The sequence below is a fragment of the Panthera onca genome, chromosome C1 (genome assembly GCF_046562875.1).
Source record: "Panthera onca isolate mPanOnc1 chromosome C1, mPanOnc1 haplotype 2, whole genome shotgun sequence".
NCBI classification, from domain to species: domain Eukaryota; kingdom Metazoa; phylum Chordata; class Mammalia; order Carnivora; family Felidae; genus Panthera; species Panthera onca.
The window spans coordinates 136,598,342-136,618,358 of NC_138346.1; the positions used below are offsets into that span (position 1 = coordinate 136,598,342).

Consider the following 20,017-nt stretch of genomic DNA (forward strand, 5'->3'; position numbering starts at 1 on the left):
AAATTTGAATGCCATTAGAATATTTGAATACAAAATCATTGAAATGAAATTAAAATAACAAATTACCTTCAAATGCTGGTGCTTTAGTTTTTCTTCCTCTATTTTCAGACGCTTCTGTGAGATTTCTTCCTGTATTTTTCTTTTATCCTGAAATAAAAGAAGTTCCAGCATAATCTATTTTTTCAGTTTGCTTAAATATGTTTCCTTGGGGTTGTCGTCATTACTGAATGGCTGGCCAGGCGTATGCTCTTGGCATTAGTAGGAAGCCGCTTTGGAAACTCAGATTTCAAAGTGAAGGAGGGCAAAGTGAGACATTCAAAGCATTTTGCTGATGGAAAACGATATAAGCTGCTTATGAAAAAAAAGAGAACTTGAAAATGTTTTAATGTCTTTCCTTCCCCACTACCCTCCCATCCCCTTAAAAAACATATTCCTCATTAACGTAGCAAGATTGAGCTACTGAGTGATGCAACGGGAAAAGTGAATTTTAAGGAGGGAGTTTTGAAATAGACATGAGGAAACTCTGTGAGGAGAGAGACTGTTCCTGGCACAGGGCTGAAGAAACTGCTGGGTAAAAGGTTTGCTTCTGTGGGAAAACAGGATAGCTGGCCTACAGAGCATTAGAAAACTAGGAAGCTAGAGAGTGGAGTGTTTCCTCCCTGTATAATTTGCTATGTGAAGATAGAGAAAAAAGGGTTCAGATAATGCTTATAAACAGTAAGAGGGCTTTAAGTCAAGGTTACACAAAATTCATGGGGAGATACTGTATCTTTCACCAAGTTTAAATTGCATTACCTCAAAAAACCCAGAAAGCATAACTGTTAATGCCCAGAGGTACTTTTTAGAAAATATAGCGTATATACTAACTAGCCTGAGTTTGATTTCTTGCTCTGCCATTTACTAGCTCTGTGTCCTTGGACAAAGTCCTTAACTCCTCTGTGCCTCAATTACCTCATCTGAAAAATGGGGATAAGAGAATCTCCCTCATAAGATATGAGCATTAAATGTATGTAAACGTTCCTAGGACAGTGCTTCACACGTAGTGCTCTGTAAGTATTTGTCTTAAAAAATTAAGTAAATACCACTTAACCTGTTAAGCACAGAAAGTAGCACATTAATTCTGATAATGCTTCCATTAGCCTGAAATGTTTTCGAGATTCCCTCTCTGGAATTGTTTTAGGCATTTTACAAGCTATGCAAAAAGGCAGTTATTTCCTTATTTTTTTTTTTTTTTGACCAGAAGTGACATTATCCTCTGTCTATTTTATAAGAGTGGGTTTTAAATCTGCTTTCAAAATTGAAAACTCCCAAAGGATAAAAACTTGTTGCCAATGAAGACAACTAAAAGAATTTGAAGCGGGCTCAGAAGGTAATTTAGAAGGAAGTGTTCCAAAAACACTTGGCAGCATTGTTGAAATAAGTGCATGGCTTCCTGATGTGACTCCTTTGAAGATAAAAACTCTTTTTTTTTGATGTATAAGTTCAGGTACATTTGTTGAAGAAAAACAACATGTTGCTCTCCAACTTTATGTCATGTTTTTCTTTGTGTGTTAGAAGAATATATGACTTCATCAGTTTCACTTTGTAAATTTCATGAGCAGCTCTTGTGAAAAAAAAAAAAATTAGCTAGGCAACAAGTGTCGGTCTCCGGTATCACTGCTTTGGATCAAATCTGGTCCTTTAGGAACAAAAACTCTGATAACCTGTGAGTCAATTCTCCACTGTATCTAGAGGCTGTAGTTGAGCAAAGATTAGTAATGTTTTAAATGTATTATGCCAAACATTTTGGTAAGTATTTTACAGGAACTATTTCATCAAATCATCATAATAACAAAGATATCGTGACGATTTTTATTTTGGAAGAGGAAATGTAAGTTTTACTAATTAATTAACTTATCCAAACTCTCAGAACTCATAAGTGGTGGAGCCAGGATTTGAACCCACGCAGTTTGAGTTAGTTCAGCCTCCACACTCTTAGCCAATTCATGACACCATTTTCCTGAATGAGAAATTAGTCCAGCTTCTCACAACTTCCTTCATTGTCCCCTCTATCATGAAGAACTGTGGCCTAGAGGCAGTGCCAGCATAGCCAGCAACAGGAGTGAGGGAGGGAAAGGAGGGAGCCCATTTTTGGTACCCTTTTTAGTGTGGGTGTGTAATCATCCACCTCTCACCACTGGTGGCCCATAGAGAAGAATGTATAAGAAACAGTGACTGCTGAAGCCAGCAAGTCTTCCCCACCCCTGTTGATAGCCAGTTTGGGCTGGTTTCATCTTGGGGTTAGTAATAAGGGAAAGCTGTGGGTAGAGGGAGGCAGGGAGTCTGAAGTGTTTTGGCAACACAAGGCTTACACAGGGTTGCTAAGGAATACCAATGTTTTGTCTCTCAGAGGTAATGTGATGCCTCCCTTATGCCAGTCTAGGTAATTAAGAAGATAAGTTTATAATGTTATAGGCATGGTTCTCTTTTAAGATAGAAGCACTTTTTCCTCATAAGATATTCAACAGCAAGTTATCCTTTTGCAAAATTTCACAGGGACCTATAGGAATTACTGAAAAATAAGATGGCAATAAGTTAATTTTATAAAGGCAAAATAAACTATAAGTCAACACTAAGTTGTATACCTACCTCTATTGCTAGTGTACTGAAAGTTACCAGAGCCTGCTAATTCCTTCCCATATTATCATGGAACAAATAGGTGTGAAATGCCATCTGCTCCCAAAAATTTTCCCGGTAGCTTGAACGTCTCTATAGACACCTTTTGTTACCTGGCACATCAGATACTTATTAACGTTAACTCTTATGAGTAACTTATATTGATGTTTACTTCTTTAATGTTCAACTAAGGAGGACTTCTGTTTAGTGAACAGTTGTGTAGATTCTTAGCTGTCTGACTTAGAATATTTTAGCAGTTGACACCCACAAATTCTAATTCTGTATAAAGCTACCTCTTGATTATTTTGAAAATTTATTTATCTTGTGCAGATAGAAAGCTACTGTGACCATCTATGATTCAATGATATTACCGTATTCACAGTAAGCACGATACTTAGGAGGGTATTTTAGAGATATTATTGATTAACAAGGAGCTAATATTCTAAAAATGCCTGAATCTGTAAAGAAGGCATGATTGATCCTGAGTTATTTTTATTTATTTATTTATTTATTTATTTATTTATTTATTTATTTATTTATTTATATTTTTGAGACCGAGAGAGACAGAACATGAACAGGGGAGGGTCAGAGAGAGGGGGAGACACAGAATCTGAAGCAGGCTCTAGGCTCTGAGCTGTCAGCACAGAGCCCGACACGGGGCTCAAACTCCCAGACCGTGAGATCGTGACCTGAGCCGAAGTCGGACGCTCAACCGACTGAGCCACCCAGGCGCCCCGATCCTGAGTTATTTAATGGTTAATTTATCTAATATTGCAGTACTGATGTACAAATGCTGTGTTTAAGGTGACATTAGAAGTTGTGCAATATTTAAAAATTATTCAGAAGCAGATGCTTTTGTCAAGAAACTTAAATTCTCATTTAAGAGAATAAAGAAATAAAGAAAATCATTAATTCAAGTAACTATATAGTCTAAGAAATAAAGTGACAGATGTCATTCCTGAGGCATAAGGGAGGTTCTGTGGGAGTTGAGGGGAGACAGGGAGCAGTTGCTTCTAGATGGTATGGTTGGGAGAGGCTTTGATGTAGCATTTGAGTAGAGTATGTTGGATAGTTGGTGGGGTCCAGGGGAGTGGGGAGGAAGGGCATTCAGGTTAAGGGCTTAATATGAGCAAAGGCCTAGAAGTAGAAAATTGGAACATTATATAGAACAGCAATTCTGGAATCTATGTTGCCATATGAGTTAGTGGGAAATAAAATAGGGATAGCAGGGTGAGGGTAAGTCCTCAGAAGAAAATTGAATGGCAGGACAAGGGGTTTGGCATTTACTTATGTATTGAGATAAAAAGCAATGGAAGTGTTCAGAGGGAGAGGATTAATAGAGTTAAAACCCATGTTTTAAGAAATTTAATATAGCCTAATTGTGTAGTAGATGTTGAAGGAGGAGCACTTGAATGGGGATGGTCATTTAGGCTATGACTCATACATAAGACCAGGAAAGCTTGAGCAAGAGGTAGCAGACATTACCTATGAGGCTTTTATGCCGAGGTAGAGCAGGATTGCCAATAGACACAAGAAACTCAGAAGAAGGAAGAAAGAGTTGGGTAGGGAAGATGGTAGATTCACACCAAGTTTGAGGTGTCTTGGGGTGCCTGGGTGGCCCCTTTGGTTAAGTGTCTGATTCTTGATTTTGGCTCACGTCATGATCTCGCAGTTCATGAGATTGAGCCCCATGTTGGGCTCCGTGCTTACAGAACGGAGCCTGCTTGGGATTCTCTGTCTCTGCCACTCCCTTTCCCCACCCTACTCATGCATGTGTGCGCTCTGTCAATCTCTCTCTCTCTCTCAAAATAAATAAAAAAAACTTTAAAAAAGTTTGGGGTGTTTTTGGGTCAACCAGGTGGAGTTGTCTGGTGGGCAGTTGAAACATTGGTTGGAGAGAGATGAGGGGTCAGAGCTAAAGATGCGGGAGATTTGGAAGGAATAGCTGAAGTCAGAAGACTGTCAGAGCATGACGGGAAACATATTTATGAAAAGAGAAGGAGAGCTAAGGCCAGATACTTCATGAAGCACCTACATTTAAGGAAAGAAATCCAGGTGGAATTTTATTTCGGGGTCAATCATATTATTTGTAATAGAAGTTGGTGAATTGGGCCAATTCAATTAGTCAGATGGTTTGAGATACATTCTGCTAGAAGCTGAGTATCTTATAATTTCATGACTAGCTTTATTGACATTTTAATCGCTTAAGCTTTCAAAAGAATCATAATAGAAGCTGCTTATTTGGATTTAACTACTTCCAACAATGCAGAACTTCTTGGTGAGGTGCAAATAATGGTAATCTTGAAAGAAAGGGATGTTGCTAGCGCAATATTCCTAGAGAAGAATCCTTAGCATAGCGAGAGGTTTCCTAGATTTGAGTGAAACTATATTTTTAAAATTCTTTAAAAATTCTTAAAAAAATTTCTTGAAAAAGGTGCACACATTTCAAGAGGGAAGATAGACCACGAAGCCTGGGAAATTTACAAGTAGAAACATGGCTACACAATTACAAATGATCTCAGGTAAGAAGAAAAGAGCGTTACTATAAGCAAACCTAAACCAAATAGTTTGATATCACTGTGAACTCTCCATGGGCTCATGAAACCGAGAATGAAGATAAGCAGGTAGCACCTATTTGTAATAGTGTAAATAAGGTGGAAAAAAATCTGAGGTGATGTGAAGATGAGAAGCATGTGAAAAACATTGAGGGCACAAAAAGCATGGGTGTATAAATAATTATATACATTTAAGTTATGTTCAGAGCAAAAAGCTAAAGTCAGTCATTGGACAACTGCTGAGATACATAGTGTAATAGCAACATGATGAAAATAGAACTATTCTGTTTCTATTTTGCTTCCATATTTTTGATTAAGGAGAATAATATTAACCCTGGAAAGGATAGAACAAATAAGTTTGAAGGAAAATTGAAGCACAAGAGGAAATAGAGCACCAAGACAGAGCTGCTCAGACTCTGATGGGTTTCACCTCAGGGAGGAGAAAAATTTATAGGCACGACAGAAAAATATTGTCAAGTAATCCTGGAATCTCGAGTGAAGAGGTACCTGAAGACTGAAAATGGCAAGTGCCCCAAGTTTTTGAAGAGGGACAAAAGGCAATTATGAATATTTAAAGACTGGTGAACTTACTGGTTAATCCCTGGCAAAGCTGTAGAATGAATTATTAAACAGTGTTGTATTTAGACAAGCAATGCCTAAGAGATGACATTAGATTACTAAAAACAAAGCATTTAAAACTAACTTTATTTCTTTTGCTTCATTTTTCAAGATCTGCAGATGATGAAGATTGTGGTGGTTGCAAAAATAGCTAACATTTACTGATAACTTTATATGTGTCAGGGACTACTTAAAGCACGTAAATGTATCAATTTATTTAATCTTCTTCCAAATTTCTTTGAAGTAGGGACCACATTTATCTGCATTAGGTAGGTGAAGAAATTGAGGAATGAAGACATCTGGATCATGGGAATTCAGTATATATGTGTTTTAGTGTAGCTTTGGACAAGGTTTCTTACTTTATTCTTCTTCTTCTTCTTTTTTTTAATGTTATTTATTTTGAGAGAGGAGGGAAAGCAAGCAGGGGAGGGGTAGAGAGAGAGGGAGAGAGAGAATCCCAAGCAGACTCTGCACTATCAGCACAGAACCCAACTGGGTACTTGATCCTATGAGTGAGATTATGACCTGAGTCGAAATCAAGAGTCAGAAGCTTAACTGACTGAGTCACCCAGGCCCCCTTTTCTTATTTTATTCTTTTGGAAAGTTTTGTAAATGCAAACAGAAAAAAATATACCATTGAAAGTAATTGTCTTAACATTTTTTTTTAAACAATGCCTTATAAGAAGAGAGAAAACTAAAATGACACCCAATGAACATAAACATATTGAGATAACTTTCCAAATCAGAATTTTGAGGGTGAGGTAGGGGTGGGCTGGAAGATTTATTGGTAGAAACTGTTCTGGCTGGCTTTAGTGAACAGCTAGTTTTAGGAGTCAATAAAATAAAAGATGACCAAATCAAGATTTCAAAAGATCTTGTCTGTTAGGAATGTTGGACCCAAATTAATGATTAATTTTATTGTTAATAAATGTAAACTATGGAACTTTATAGAATATGTTAATTGTAGAAGATTTAAAAAAATCCAGACAACTTTAAAGAAAAATATAAAAACCCCCCGTAACTCCCACTGCTTTAGAATGAACTACCATTGACATTTTGGTGCATTTTATTCCATTCTTTTCTCAGTATACTCAAACCACAGATGCACACCCTTACACAAACACGCATGTGCAAACCACATGAGGGGGCCCACACACACAGATTTGTGTTCCACCTTTTGCACCTAATATTGGGTCATGATCATTTCTCATGAAATTAAATTTTATTAATAAAAATATTAAATTTTATTCAGAATATCACAAGTTGCTTAATCATCCTCCTTTTTTTCTGCCCCTTAGGCTGTTTTGAATCTTTTGGTATTATAAGTAGTTGTGTGATGTAGTTCCTTGTACGTAAAATTTGGACCACTTTTCTCTGATTATTTCCTCAAGATAGGTTCCTAAAAATTAGTTACCTAGGGGTATGGATGTTATAAAAATTCTTGATATAGAGGTGCTTGGGTGGCTTATTGAGTTCAAGCCCCACATAGGCTGTCTGCTGTCAGCACAGAGCCTGCTTCTGATGCTCTGTCCCCCTCTCTCTCTGCCCCTCTCCACCTCGCACTTGTGTGCATGCTCTCTCTCCCTCTCTCTCTCTCTCTCAAAAATAGACAAACATTGAAAAAATTCTTCATACAAATAGCTAAAAAGACTTCAATGAAAAGTTGTTTTAACTTATATTTCTACTAACAGTATCCATCACCTCACCCTTACTACTTTTATGAATATTGCAAGTAAAAGATCCTTTAGCAATTTGAATAGAGCAAATAGCATCTCACTTTGATGTCTTAATGAGATTTCCGAGATTATTGTGGTCAAATATTATTCATAATTTTCTTGGCCATTTGTATTACTTTTTAAATTGCCTGTTTATGATGTCTACCCATTTTTCTGTGAAACCTATTATTTATTTACTTACCAATGTGTAAAAGGTCTTTGACTTAGGGATAGCAACTTTTGTTTGTCATGTTAGTTGTAAATAATTTTCTTGTTTGTCTTTAAATTTTATGGTGTTTTTAGAAGTACTAAAAGTTTTTGTTCTCTATTGCCTTGATGTATTTGATACCTTTATCATCTGAGGTGTAGTAATTATTTGTCCATATTTTCTTCCAGTTTCCTAAAGATTTTTTAAAAAGCCTCTTTAAAATAGCTGAATTGATTTGGTTAAAATAAATTAGGAAGAACCTAATTTTTTCTCCAAATTTTTGGCTAACCTGAAGCTTTATCAAAGAATTTCTTTTCTATTGATTTGCTTTTTAAAAATTTATTAATTTTATCATTTACTGACTTTCATCATTTACTAATTTTTTCATGTACATTAGAGTGTGATTCTAGGTTATTTGCATAGTTTCTTTAATTATTGGTTTTGGTATTAATATTACGTAGTTTAGATAATGTGCTGATGAGGTAAATTGCCATTTTATTGGGTAAGTTTTTTTATTGCTCTTGTCTAAGATGTCTTAATTAGTAGCAGCAGTTTTTTATTCCAGTTGGACTTTGGAGTTATTTTGTTAGTTTCCAACAGGAACAAAATTGAAAACCCAACTAATTCCTTATCCCTCTTTACTCCCCATCCAACCAACCAGCCAAACAAATAAAAAACCATATACTCTGATAGAACTTTAAACGTTGCTTCTAATAGTAATTATCATTATCCAGAGATAATTAGAGATCAGTATTGTTATATATGATTTATATCTGCAAAATATATTATAGCTCATATAAAACTGGAGTTTTTGTACATATTTAGTAATCTGACTTATTTTTCAATATATCATGAACATAATGATGTGCCATATCATTAAAGTCTTCTAAATTGTTTATAATGGTTGCATATTATTCCATTATATAATATATACATATATATTATTTTTATATGTATATACATACATATACATTTATGTACTATATTTACTCAGCTAATTCCTTAAAAAAATTTTTTTTTCTAATGTCCATTTATTTGTGAGAGACAGAGGGTAGGAGTGGGGGAAGGGCAGAGAGAGAGGGAGACACAGAATTCGAAGCCCGACGTGGAGCTTGAGCCAATGAACCGCGAGATCATGACCTGAGCCAAATTCAGATGCTTAACTGACTGAGCCACCCAGGCGCCTCTATTTTCAGCTTTTAACAGTTTTTTGTTTTTGTAGCTATTAGGAATGGGATATTTCTTGTATTACATTTCTGAGTAATTCTTGTTTTTTAGAAAGCTATTGATTTTTGTATATTCATTGTATATCTGACTACTGAACTTTTAAGTTAGTACTTATTCTTAACTTTGCAGACACTGAAGCTGAGGACTAGAGGGTTTATTAATTTTCCCAAGTCACATGGTTGGTCTAGTGTTGGAACTGGCATTGAACCTAATTTTCTAGAACTCCAAAAATGACGCTTTTTATACCACTCCTTATCACTTCCAAAATTTGTCAGTAGAAATACAATTCCCCAAACAAGTGATGTCATAGCACTAAGCACTCTGCACAGGTCAGAGTGTTCTGTTCAGCTCTGAACACCAAATTTAAGAGTGACACTGACATTTCAAAGAGTGTCTAGAATGAGCCCGTGATATGAACAATGATTGAAATCAAGAAAATGAAGCCATATGGCTTCAGTGACTGGAGTCATGAGGATTGGATGAGAGTTTAAGGAAACTAGATTCTAGCACAGTATGTCACAACTCTTAACACAGAGGGCTCTTCTCAAATGGTAGAGTGTATTGGGGGAGGTATTGATACACCTGATATTGGAGGTGTTTGAGGAGAGGCTGGGTGAGCATCTTTGGAGCATGTCATAGCGAGGATGAGAATGTGGACATTCTCTGAGTTTTCTTCTGTTAGAATGAGAAATCTCTAGGTTTTCTCCTGGTTCTATGCTTCTCTTTGCATCCAGTTCTGAAATACCCTAACTTTTAAGTTATCCATGGGAATTGGATGTGGTTATCACTACTCCTTATGGGGTGAATTAAAAGCACACATTTTCTAAACCTCATTTTATTTAGTAACTTTAGTCTTCTTTCCTAGCCTGGCAACAAATTCTGACAGATCTCTAAATAGAACTCAGTGTGTGGTCTATTCATTTATTCCTTTGTCCTTTCTTGTTTGTTCTAATGAATAGTGACAAAACAAGGATAAACAAAAAACACAAATCAAGCCCCCTTCCCCCTCCCCCCCCCCCCCAATAATCAAAGGGCAATGGTAAACTTGGTTGTTGTCTTCAGTGAAAAAACATTTTTTCAGCTAGATGGCGTTCATTCATTCATTTACTCATTCACGATGGTTGCTTGTTTTGCTCCAGTTAGTGCTGAGCGCAGTGCTGGGGAGCTGTGTGAGATGCAGTGGTGTCTCTGCCTTAAGAAATCCTGGCTAGAGGGGGGCCTGGGTGGCTCGGTAGGTTAAGCGGCTGACTCTTGATTTCAGCTCAGGTCATGATCTCACAGTCCGGGGTTTGAGCCCCACATTGGGCTCTGTGCTGACAGCTCAGAGCCTGGAGCCTGATTCTGTGTCTCCCTCTCTCTCTGCCCCTCCCCTGCTCATGCTCTGTCTCTCTCTGTCTCTCAAAAATGAATAAACGTTAAAAAATTAAAAAGGGGTGCCTGGGTGGCTTAGGTTAAGTATCTGACTTTGGCTCAGGTCATGATTTTGTGGTTTGTGAGTTCGAGCCCCAGGTCGGGCTCTGTGCTGACAGCTCAGAGCCTGAAACCTGCTTTGGATTCTGTGTCTCCCCCTCTCTCTGCCCCTTGCATGCTCATGCTCTGTCTCTCAATAATAAATAAATGTTAAAAAAATTTAAAAACAAATAAAAAATAGTTCCTGGCTGGAGGGAAGAGACTGGTGTAATGGAAGTGGGATGGGGAGAAGGTAACAAAGGCTTAGAGTACAGGATGCTCTGGGAAATGATGCTGTCCCAGCCCTGTTGATCAATTACAAATGCATCTGAAACTGCATCACATTTTTTCTGCTTGTACTCCCGGCGAACTGAGGAAAGCAGAGGAGACTGTCAGGACTGAAGGACAGCTTAGGGTTAGAAATGTGGTTAAGTGAAAAATGTGGTTAAGTGAAGCAGAACCTCCATAGACTCTTCTCTTTGCTCCCCTTCAAGCTCTATTGAGAGGGAACCACAGAGGAAGTTCTAAATGGGGTGAGGTTTGTGGTTTTGATGTTTCTTAGAATTAATTGTGATGCTGTGGTCAAAGACTCTGACAAGCAGAAGAATGGACTCAAGTTGTGCTATTTCACTAATCCCTTAACTCTTCATGGTCTTAGGTTTTCCGCCTACAAAATGGGGATGATGACACCTGCTTTTGCAAATACTCCTAGGATGTTTGGACAAATGAGATATAGATATGAAAGCTTTATTTTTATTTCTTGTAAAGCCTAAGCACCATGTAAGAATAGGTGCTGTTATTATTGTTACTAATCTTGGAATTCTTTCACTTATGAGATGTCCTCTATGTTGTAGATCTGTGAGTATAGGTTGATTCTGAGCAGCAGTTGTAGCTCATTTTCATATGTTGCATCCCCTCTATCGATCATAGATGCAATTATACTTTGAAAACTTGGTGCTTAGGACAGGAACCAGTTTCGATTTCCATTCAGATCTTCAGAGAATAACCTGGTTCTATGTCTCTAATGGCTTGACTGAGTCCACTCTGTCACTGGAGTTTTATGAAAAAACAAACAAACAAAAACAAAAACAAACAAACAAAAAACCCAAAAAAACCCCAAACAACCTGTGAAGTACAGATCTTACTTAACCTGCTCCTATGGTGTCTTAGGAAAGTAGACATCCTACAGGGTTCCTGATGAGGGAACTCGTTGAGGCAGTAACTTTTCAGGGACCCTCTTCCCAGAAGGCACCAGTGTCATCGAAATAAGTGAAAATATTTGGACTTTATTTTAAGAGAAACTAGGTAGTTTGAGTCTGGAGATGAGGAAGTAGAAACCCTGTTTGACTTTCAGCCAGAACTATGCTGCACTTGTTTACGGTCTAGTTAGACTTCAGTGCTTACTTAGCCTCTGTTTTTTATTGATCACAGTTTTCTAAAGAAGCAGCTTTTGTTTTTTACCATCCAGTAATATTAAGAAAGTTCTCGGGGATCCTTGTCAGTAGAGGTCTTTGCAAGGTAGCATTATCATTCCGTAGCACACTGGAAAAACCTCACCCTATTATCAAAAAGCAGTTTCCTTAATAACTATCAAAGTTATTATACCTCATCACATGCTCTCCTTTGTGGGTGGGCTATTATGTTTGGCAAAGAAATATGGCACAGCACATTTTGTTTGAAGAAACCTTTCCCTCTCTGGAAGAAACATGCAATTTCAGTATGGCACTGTGGAAAATTGTGCAGGGTTTTGTTGTTGTTGTTGTTTGAATATTCTAGCGCAGGACTTCTTTATATAGGAGATTCTTCCATTTCCACGTACCATTGTTAGGTGAATGTCTTTAGATGTTCATGACAAATTAGAAGTTCTTCCTGTAACTTTGTTTTAACCATGAGATACTTTGGCACAATGTATTTTAGCCATTATTATTTTAGAAAGTCCTTAGAACTCTAAATAGTTCAGTGATCCCAGTACACATGAAGGTATACCTTCAGCAAAGATCCAGGCTGCTTGCTCTCATTTTCACTCTCCCTGACAGAATGAAGAGGGAAAAAAATGTGTATGGCTGGCCCAGGAGGCTGGTTTCTTGGGCAAGTGACCTGTCCAGACATACTTGGCACCATGCTGGGAAGGGCCCAGCACTTCATTTAACACTGTGCTGACACCATCTGGATATTTTGAATGCTTTTTGAACAAGGGTCCCCAGATTTTCACTGTGTACTGGCCCCACAAATTATGTAGCAGGTCCCGCTTTGAGGCCATTAACTGTCTTATTAACTGCTAGAAGGTCCCAGATATTGACAAAAAGGAAACAAGATGAGGGGCAGTGTCCACTGGCGGGCCACACACACTAGAGAAACAACTAGAACCTGCCAGGACCTGTGTTTGTTATTGTTTTAATATTGGTCTTTGTATCGGGTAGATTTCTGTTTTATGCAAAAAATTTTCTGCCTCCCAAATTCCTATGTTTACAAGTCCAGAAAAAATGCTTTGGGAGTGGAAAGAAATAGGGAGTGGACCTGGGGAAATGTGAGAGCTCCTTATTATTTTGCGTCACGAGCAGCTTTGGCCGGCAAATCTGGCACTGTTGCTCAAATTCCAGTGTCAGGACTTTTCATGGCTCCCTTCCAAATGGAGTCAATCCTAGGCAGGTGCTTGTTGTGATTATTCCTGTTGTCTAAATTTTGACAGAGCTCACCTCCTTCACACCTGTGCTTAAATGTCACCCTCTCCGTGAGGCCCATGTGCTAGTGCCCCTGCGATCTGCAACTCACTCCTAGTGCCCTTATTTCACTTCCTTTCATTTAAATGCATAAGGCGTGGCACACAGTAGGTGCTCAATAACCATTAATTGAATCAAGGAATGAGAGAATGAGCTGATTGCCCACATTCCTAGCAGTTAAAGATAAGCCTTGATGAGGATAAAAATGTGAGCTTTATTCTTATTCCCTTTCTCCCATTGAGGTCTGTTCTCCAAAAGATTGATTGATTCTAGTTCTCCGAATTCTTCAGGGGTCAGCCCCCAAACAGTGCTATTTTTATGATCTCTAGCCAGTTTAACATCTAGGAGTTTTCCAGTCTGAGTGTCCCCATGTTATTTAGGAACAGAATTTTCTAAGGTCATAGTAGGAATGGAGATAAGATAATGCGTTCCTCGCAGAGGAGGATGTCAAGAGCATATTACTAATTGTAAGGGGATCTTTCTGTTTCTGTGGGGAGTTCACCTGGGTCTTTTCACTGGTTTCACTGTGGGCCAAGTTTCCTTCCAGAGAGGAGCTGTGTGGGGGTAACAGTCAGTCCTTCATCCCACTCTTCTGAGAATGCTGGAGATATTGGTGTCATCCATTCCAGCATATTTTTTTTTATTTTTACTTTTTTTATTTTTGAGGGAGAGAGAGAGAGAGAGAGAAAGAGAGAGAGAGAGAGAGAGAGAGAGAGGAATCCCAAGAGGAGCCTGAGTGGGGTTCAATTCTACGACCCTGAGATCTGGGATCATGACCTGAGTGGAAATCAAGAGTCAGATGCTCAACCGACTAAGCCACCCAGGTGCCCCCATCCCAGCAATATTAAAAGTGAATTTCAAATTACTAGTCTATTTCAATAGCTCTATGTATAAAAATCAGCTAGTTGTTAAAATATGTACTAACTTGAAAAGAGCCTCAAGAGGCTTATCAATCAAAGTAATACCTAATCAATTTGAAGTAGTCCTATTTTTGAGTTGTAGCTGAAAACTGAACTCTGGCTAAGAGATACTTCTACCATTAATTCAGTAAAGGAAGAGTTGGTACATGGAGAAAGTAATGAAGGAAAAATGTGACAGTGTGCAAAATAGAATCCATATTTGGTATACCTGAACTGATATACTGTCCTTTAACAATCGTTTCTGTGTACTTTCATCATTTTTTCTTTATTCTCTAAGTCTTTGAGAAGACTTCTGACAATCTAAATTCAGTATACTGATGTGAGAAATGAATGGCACTATTACAGTAAATGAGTTTTCAGTCTGAGAGCCTACATGCCACATTCCATCTATCTACTGTGTTTAATCTGTTTTTTTTTTTTTTTAGAGAAACTAGAAGACTGGCCCTTGGTTCTGTCAAGTTATAGTCATATAAATTTGTTTTTTCAACTCCCTATAGTAGAAATAATGACTTCTTAGACACCCCAAACCAGGTGGAATGAATAAAACAGTGAAGATCATCTCATTTCACAGCCAGGAAATGGAGGAACAAATTTTAATATAAAAATCAAATAGGTCAGAGAGTGTAAAAAAGTTTTTTGCGGGGTACCTGGGTGGCTCTGTTGGTTAAACATCCTACATGGGCTCAGGTCATGATCTCGTGGTTCATGGGTTCAAGCCCTGCTTCAGGCTCTGTGCTAACAGTTGGGACCTTGGAACCTGCTTCAGATTCTGTGTCTCCCTCCCTCTCTGCCCCTCCCCTGCTCTCTCTCTCTCTCAAAAATAAACAAACGTTAAAAAAATGTAATAAAAAGTTTTTTTTCTTTTCTAACAAAGTCTGTGAGTTGCTGTGTTTGCATACCCTGGAATAGTCTTATGATTTTGTTTCTGAAGTATACAAACATTGTTTCAGTGTAAGGAAATAGGAGGAAAACAGTTAAAATGAGAAGACTGTGTTTGAGCTCCAGTTTAGGTCAGAGATTTGGAAGATTTTAAGTACTTCCAAAAGTGAAACAGCCCCAGCAAATTCTCTGGATGCTGTATGTTTTCATTTTCCTGGAGGATGGGGAAGCTCTGAGGTGGCTTCCTGGTAAGGCAAGGGTGGATAAAGCTGGCATCTTCCAGGGCTTCTAGGAGGCAGATGAGTGGATGTGTTGTTTCCATGGACACACCACTGCTCCATTTTCCCCTCTAGGTTGTGACAAATGTGACTGGGTTTAGCCTGGTAAGGTGGAGGCTAGTGTGAATTTATTCCCGTGAACTGTTTTTTCCGGTTCTCCCCCCTACAACTTCATGTAAACAAATTACTTCCAAGGTAGAATTACTTTGTGATCTTGGGGCACCTGGGTGGCTCCGTCAGTTAAGCATCTGACTCTTGTTTTTGGCTGAGGTCATGATCTCTCAGTTTGTAGGTTTGAGCCCTGCATTGTGCTCTGCACTGATAGTGCAGGGGATTCTCTCTATCCCCCTCTTTCTGCCCCTCCCCAGCTCTTGTACTCTGTCTCTGTACTCTTATTTCAAAAGAAATAAGAAGAAAGAATTACTTTGTAATCTTACTTTGGAGATTTGCTTAATTCCTTATAATGGGATATGTTCAGGCCAAATGGAGTAATTAAAAAGTAGGAGTGTGTGTGTGTGTGTGTGTGTGTGTGTGTGTGTGTGTGTGTGTGTTTTAATCATCAGAAAAAGGAAACACCAATACATTCAGGAACTACTTACTCTCTTGTCTGCTTGTAAGGCATTATGCCTCTATTTGCATTCTGAGCCCTCAGTGAAAATTCCTAGTCTTCCTGAATAATTGTGTGCAGTCGTATCTTTAGAACATGTACTGCTTCAGTGGGCATTATAAGGGGCACTGGAGGTAATAAGGGCTGAAAGAAGGGTGTGCTACAATTCAAAAAAGGAAAATACACAAGGGGCTACTTGTGTATTTCATTGGCTACATGATATAGTTTAGTAAATTAGGAGGTAGAAGCAAAGGCTGAGCCTGTGCCCACACAACTCACACAGTGTAATAAAGTAACCTTTAGACAACAGCTGTAATGCACAAAGCCCATGCCAAAAACAACAGAACAGGGCCCAGTTCCTGTCCCTTAAAGCCTGACAGCTGAAATAGTGGCTGAGCTTAACGACAAAAAAAAGAACAAAACAAAACAAACAATGATCCAAACCAAAGTTTTCTGACGAAAGGAAAGTGTACTAATTAGAAGTTAGACATTTCAAAAGCATCGTCTTATGGGAGAGTGCCAGCCTTATTGGTGGACTTCTGGACTTCTGGTTCCTTACTATTGGCTGAGAAAATGTTTCAACGTATTGAATCCTTTCTGGGTGGAACTGAGACATTGTATCCATTTAATAAAAATTTTAAATTTGGGTTAACATTATTATTTATGCTATGGGAATTGGAAGAGCAAAGAATAATATCCTCCTACCTACCTTGATTTTGCATCGATTTTTTAAAAGTACTCATTTCTTCCTGACAGCTAACTTCAGTGGCAGAAAATGCTGAGAAATTGGAATGTGGATTTCCAAGTTGTTAAAAAATTCTGTCACAAATTATAGCTAATCATAAATGACTGTGCCACAGATTTACAGGTTACTGCCAAATACAGGATCTTATAAAATTAAAAAAAAAAAGCTGGGTCATTTAAGGAAAGTAGTTTATTTCTTGCTTTGATTCTTTCCCAGAACAGACATAAGAAATGCACTATTTTCCTTCCCGGTATTAACAAGATATTTTCCAAATCCATTGCCTTGCATACAACTGCATTCCTTCAGGAGCTTGTTCAGTTTGTGACTCTGCTGAAAACTGATATCAAAGAATGAACCTGATACGTGCTTTTACCTACTTTTCTCTTGTTTAATGCTTAGTTTAAGTACAGCGACATTCGTTTTCATCCTGTAAGACTTTTCTGGAACATACTACCACACTACAAATAAAAAGTTTTAAGTTGTTTGTTTTATTTCTTTCTCTCTTCCCTTTCAAAAGAGTTTAATTTTTTTGGTGTATTAACCATTTAAAAAAGTTTCTAAGTTGGGGATCTGCTTTTTGATCTAATGTCTGGCAAACACCAACTGAGAGAAAACCTGTATTTTTAAGGCACATAGAAGGTGAATGTCAGTGAACTGAGCTGCCTTCATAGCTTCTGACTGTTGCTAACCACATAGGCACAGTTTTTGCGACGATAAAGAACATTGCCCTGCACTCAGGTTCCGAAGCCCAAGAATTATAGAGGGTCACAAGGGTTAAGAGAGCGACAGAGGCATGTCCATGAAGGATGACAGTTCTGTTTTTCCACTTACAGGGGCTCAGCGGCAGGGGCACTAGCAATGTGTCTGCTGTTCCCCTAAGCAACCACCTCCATGAGTTATAACTGTACGCAGACTTACTGTGATGGCCTGAAGTCTTTCCTTCACCAGCTCAGCTTCTTCCATTCTAGAAGTCAAGGGCAGGCAGACGGCGCAGGAAGTCCAAAGCTACCATAAAGCAGGAGCCTCCTTGGGGAGAGGAGAGGGGTGACAGAGGAGAAGCTCTTTGCACCAGTGGAGGAAGGCAGAAATCCCCGGCTCGGCAGGAGCGTCTCTGAGCAGATGTACAGATCAGGCCAGACAGACACATGTAATGAGAGTGTGCCGGGAAGGCAGACCCTGAGGCTGCTGGCGAGAGCTGACTGACAAGTTTGAACGGCAGCCGCACCAGCCCTTTTCCTTCAGGAGCTGCCAGCTCTTTGTTGTAATGTGCACAGTTAGCAAGTCACATTTTCTTATTAACTGTTCCTTACCCAACTCGTTATTTTCCAGGAGTGGCACAGGAAGGCCCATGAGCTGAGTGTTTAATCAGCCTCTGCTCTAGCAACACACAGCCATCTCTGTGTGGGTCTGTGTGTGTTTGTACAGAGTTTACCTGCACCCTCCTCCAGAGTTTACAAAGACAGAGCCTCACCTTACTTGCCTAGGCCACTTGCTTGCCTTTCTTCCTCTGATTGGCTTCAGATAATAATAATAAATTCTGCAGTCATTTTAGAACTTAATATACTGGTAAACTGACATCACATCATCCTTCCTTCTCCCTCCTTCTCCTGCTTTAGCAAACTTTGGAATCTTTAGGTCATGGAGAAATCAAAGGTGTTAACGGGACTCTTGGCCCACCAGCAGTGTTCAGTGAGATTTGAACGTCAAGTACCGCCCTTGGTTATTTCTTGTCATGGATTTCCATGGGATGCTGTTCTTTCTTGGACCTTATTCAGAAATGACACTCTCGGCTTTCAGGAAGGTGCCCATTTTGACCTCACCAGTTGTGCAAGAGAAAGGAGGGAGCCCTTGAAAGTGTGACCAGACATTCTGTAACTCATGCAGTCCGAAAAAATCGTGTGGGTGTTCCCTTGCCCTTTAGAAAAAGAACGTCAAGTCCAGCGAAACTCTTAGCAGAGGCTGGAAGCTTTACAATTGACTTTGTTCTGTTTCCCCTGTGATTCCTGTGATTAAATTTTGATGTAGTAAACCCTAATTATCATCTACCTCATTGTTACGTGTTTGGATGCTATCAAGTACCTTCATATCAACATTCAGCTGAACAGGTTAAAAAGACTAGCCAAATAGTGAACATACGGTTTAGTGTCCTTTGTGTTGTTGATTGTAATAATTAATAGCTAATATTTATTGAGTACTGTCTATAGACAAATGCTTCACATACTGTATGTCTTACAAGGTGCTGGAAGATAGATGCTATTATCTCCATTTTAAAAATGAGGAAACTGAGGCTCAGAGATGTAATTTGTCATAGCTATGAATGGAAAAACCAGAATGGGCTGGCTGACTTTATAATACCCGTTCACCAGAGCCTACCCAAGGAAGCAGGGCAAGGTGAGACACAGGCTGAAGGTTATATCCGTCTTTATGAGAAAGACTTGGAGCTCCATCCATCCTCCTCCTCCCTCTGGCTCCCAGAGCACTTACAGCTGGATACAGACCCCTTCGGCAGATCTCCGTGGGAAGCTCTGGAGTAACTTAGTGGCCCTAGAGAGAAAATACTTTTCCATATTGTCATTTGGAGCTACCCAGCCACAGAGCCCTAGGTGAAACCCACCAATTTCAAGAGTCTGAAATCATACTCAAGAATAGTTTGTCCTTGTTTATACATACTCAAGTGAGACATTTTGGAAAGCTAGAGAATTGGAAAATTGATTAGGCATGGGCCAACTTTGGTTACTATTTGATGGATATTCAAGTTAAAAAAAGTCAAACCTTCAAACCTTTTGTTTTTGTTTATATGTCGGTCCTTGCTGAAATTAAATCCAAGAGAACAGTAGTGATAAATATCTCAGTCAAAATTGCATGTTTGCTGCCCAGAACGGATGGGCGGTCATCCAATTATTAGTCTGGATCTTTTCCTAAAAACAATTTACTGCTCAAATCTCATTTCTGCTCTGGGAGAGCCCAAAGGTTTTCTAGTGTAGGGGAGGATTTGATAAAATAAGACCAAGGAATTTAGGAGGGAGCAGAGTTGTGACAGTTGATTTCTATCGTGATGTGTTTATTCATTTATTTAGCTGGTAATTGCTAATATTTTTAGAGCATTTGCTATTCATTAATTCTGCACATATTTATTGAGCACCTATGATGTGTCAGGCACTGTGCTAGGTGTTTGGGATACAAGGATGAGCAAAATTTCAGCTCTCTGGAACTTCTATTCTGGTAGGCAATGAAAGATAATAAGCAAACAAAATAGAATAGGTGAGAAGGTGATTACGTTAGTTGGATTCCTTGAGAAACAATTGGCAAGATGGGTTAAAAGTAATGGATTTTATTAGGAGAATGGCTGTATGAGAGAAGATGGGGGAGGTAGGCAGAGAGGGCTGGAGCTGGCAAAGCCTGGGAGACTGGTTAGACTGGGGTGCAAGTCTGACTCCAGTG

The 20,017-nt window shown here is 38.8% G+C and overlaps 1 protein-coding gene across 1 annotated transcript in view; it reads right to left on the reverse strand.

Moving 5' to 3' along the window:
* PALMD (palmdelphin) overlaps window positions 1-17,976 on the reverse strand; it is a 49,176-nt gene extending 31,200 nt beyond the window's left edge. The window contains exons 1-2 of the mRNA XM_060626330.2: window positions 17,495-17,976; window positions 67-147 (exon numbers count right to left, since the gene is read on the reverse strand). Of these exons, the coding sequence (XP_060482313.1) occupies window positions 67-147; window positions 17,495-17,539 (126 nt within the window). The 5' untranslated portion in view covers window positions 17,540-17,976. The remainder of the gene's footprint in view (window positions 1-66; window positions 148-17,494) is intronic.
* Between the last annotated feature and the right edge of the window lie 2,041 nt (window positions 17,977-20,017).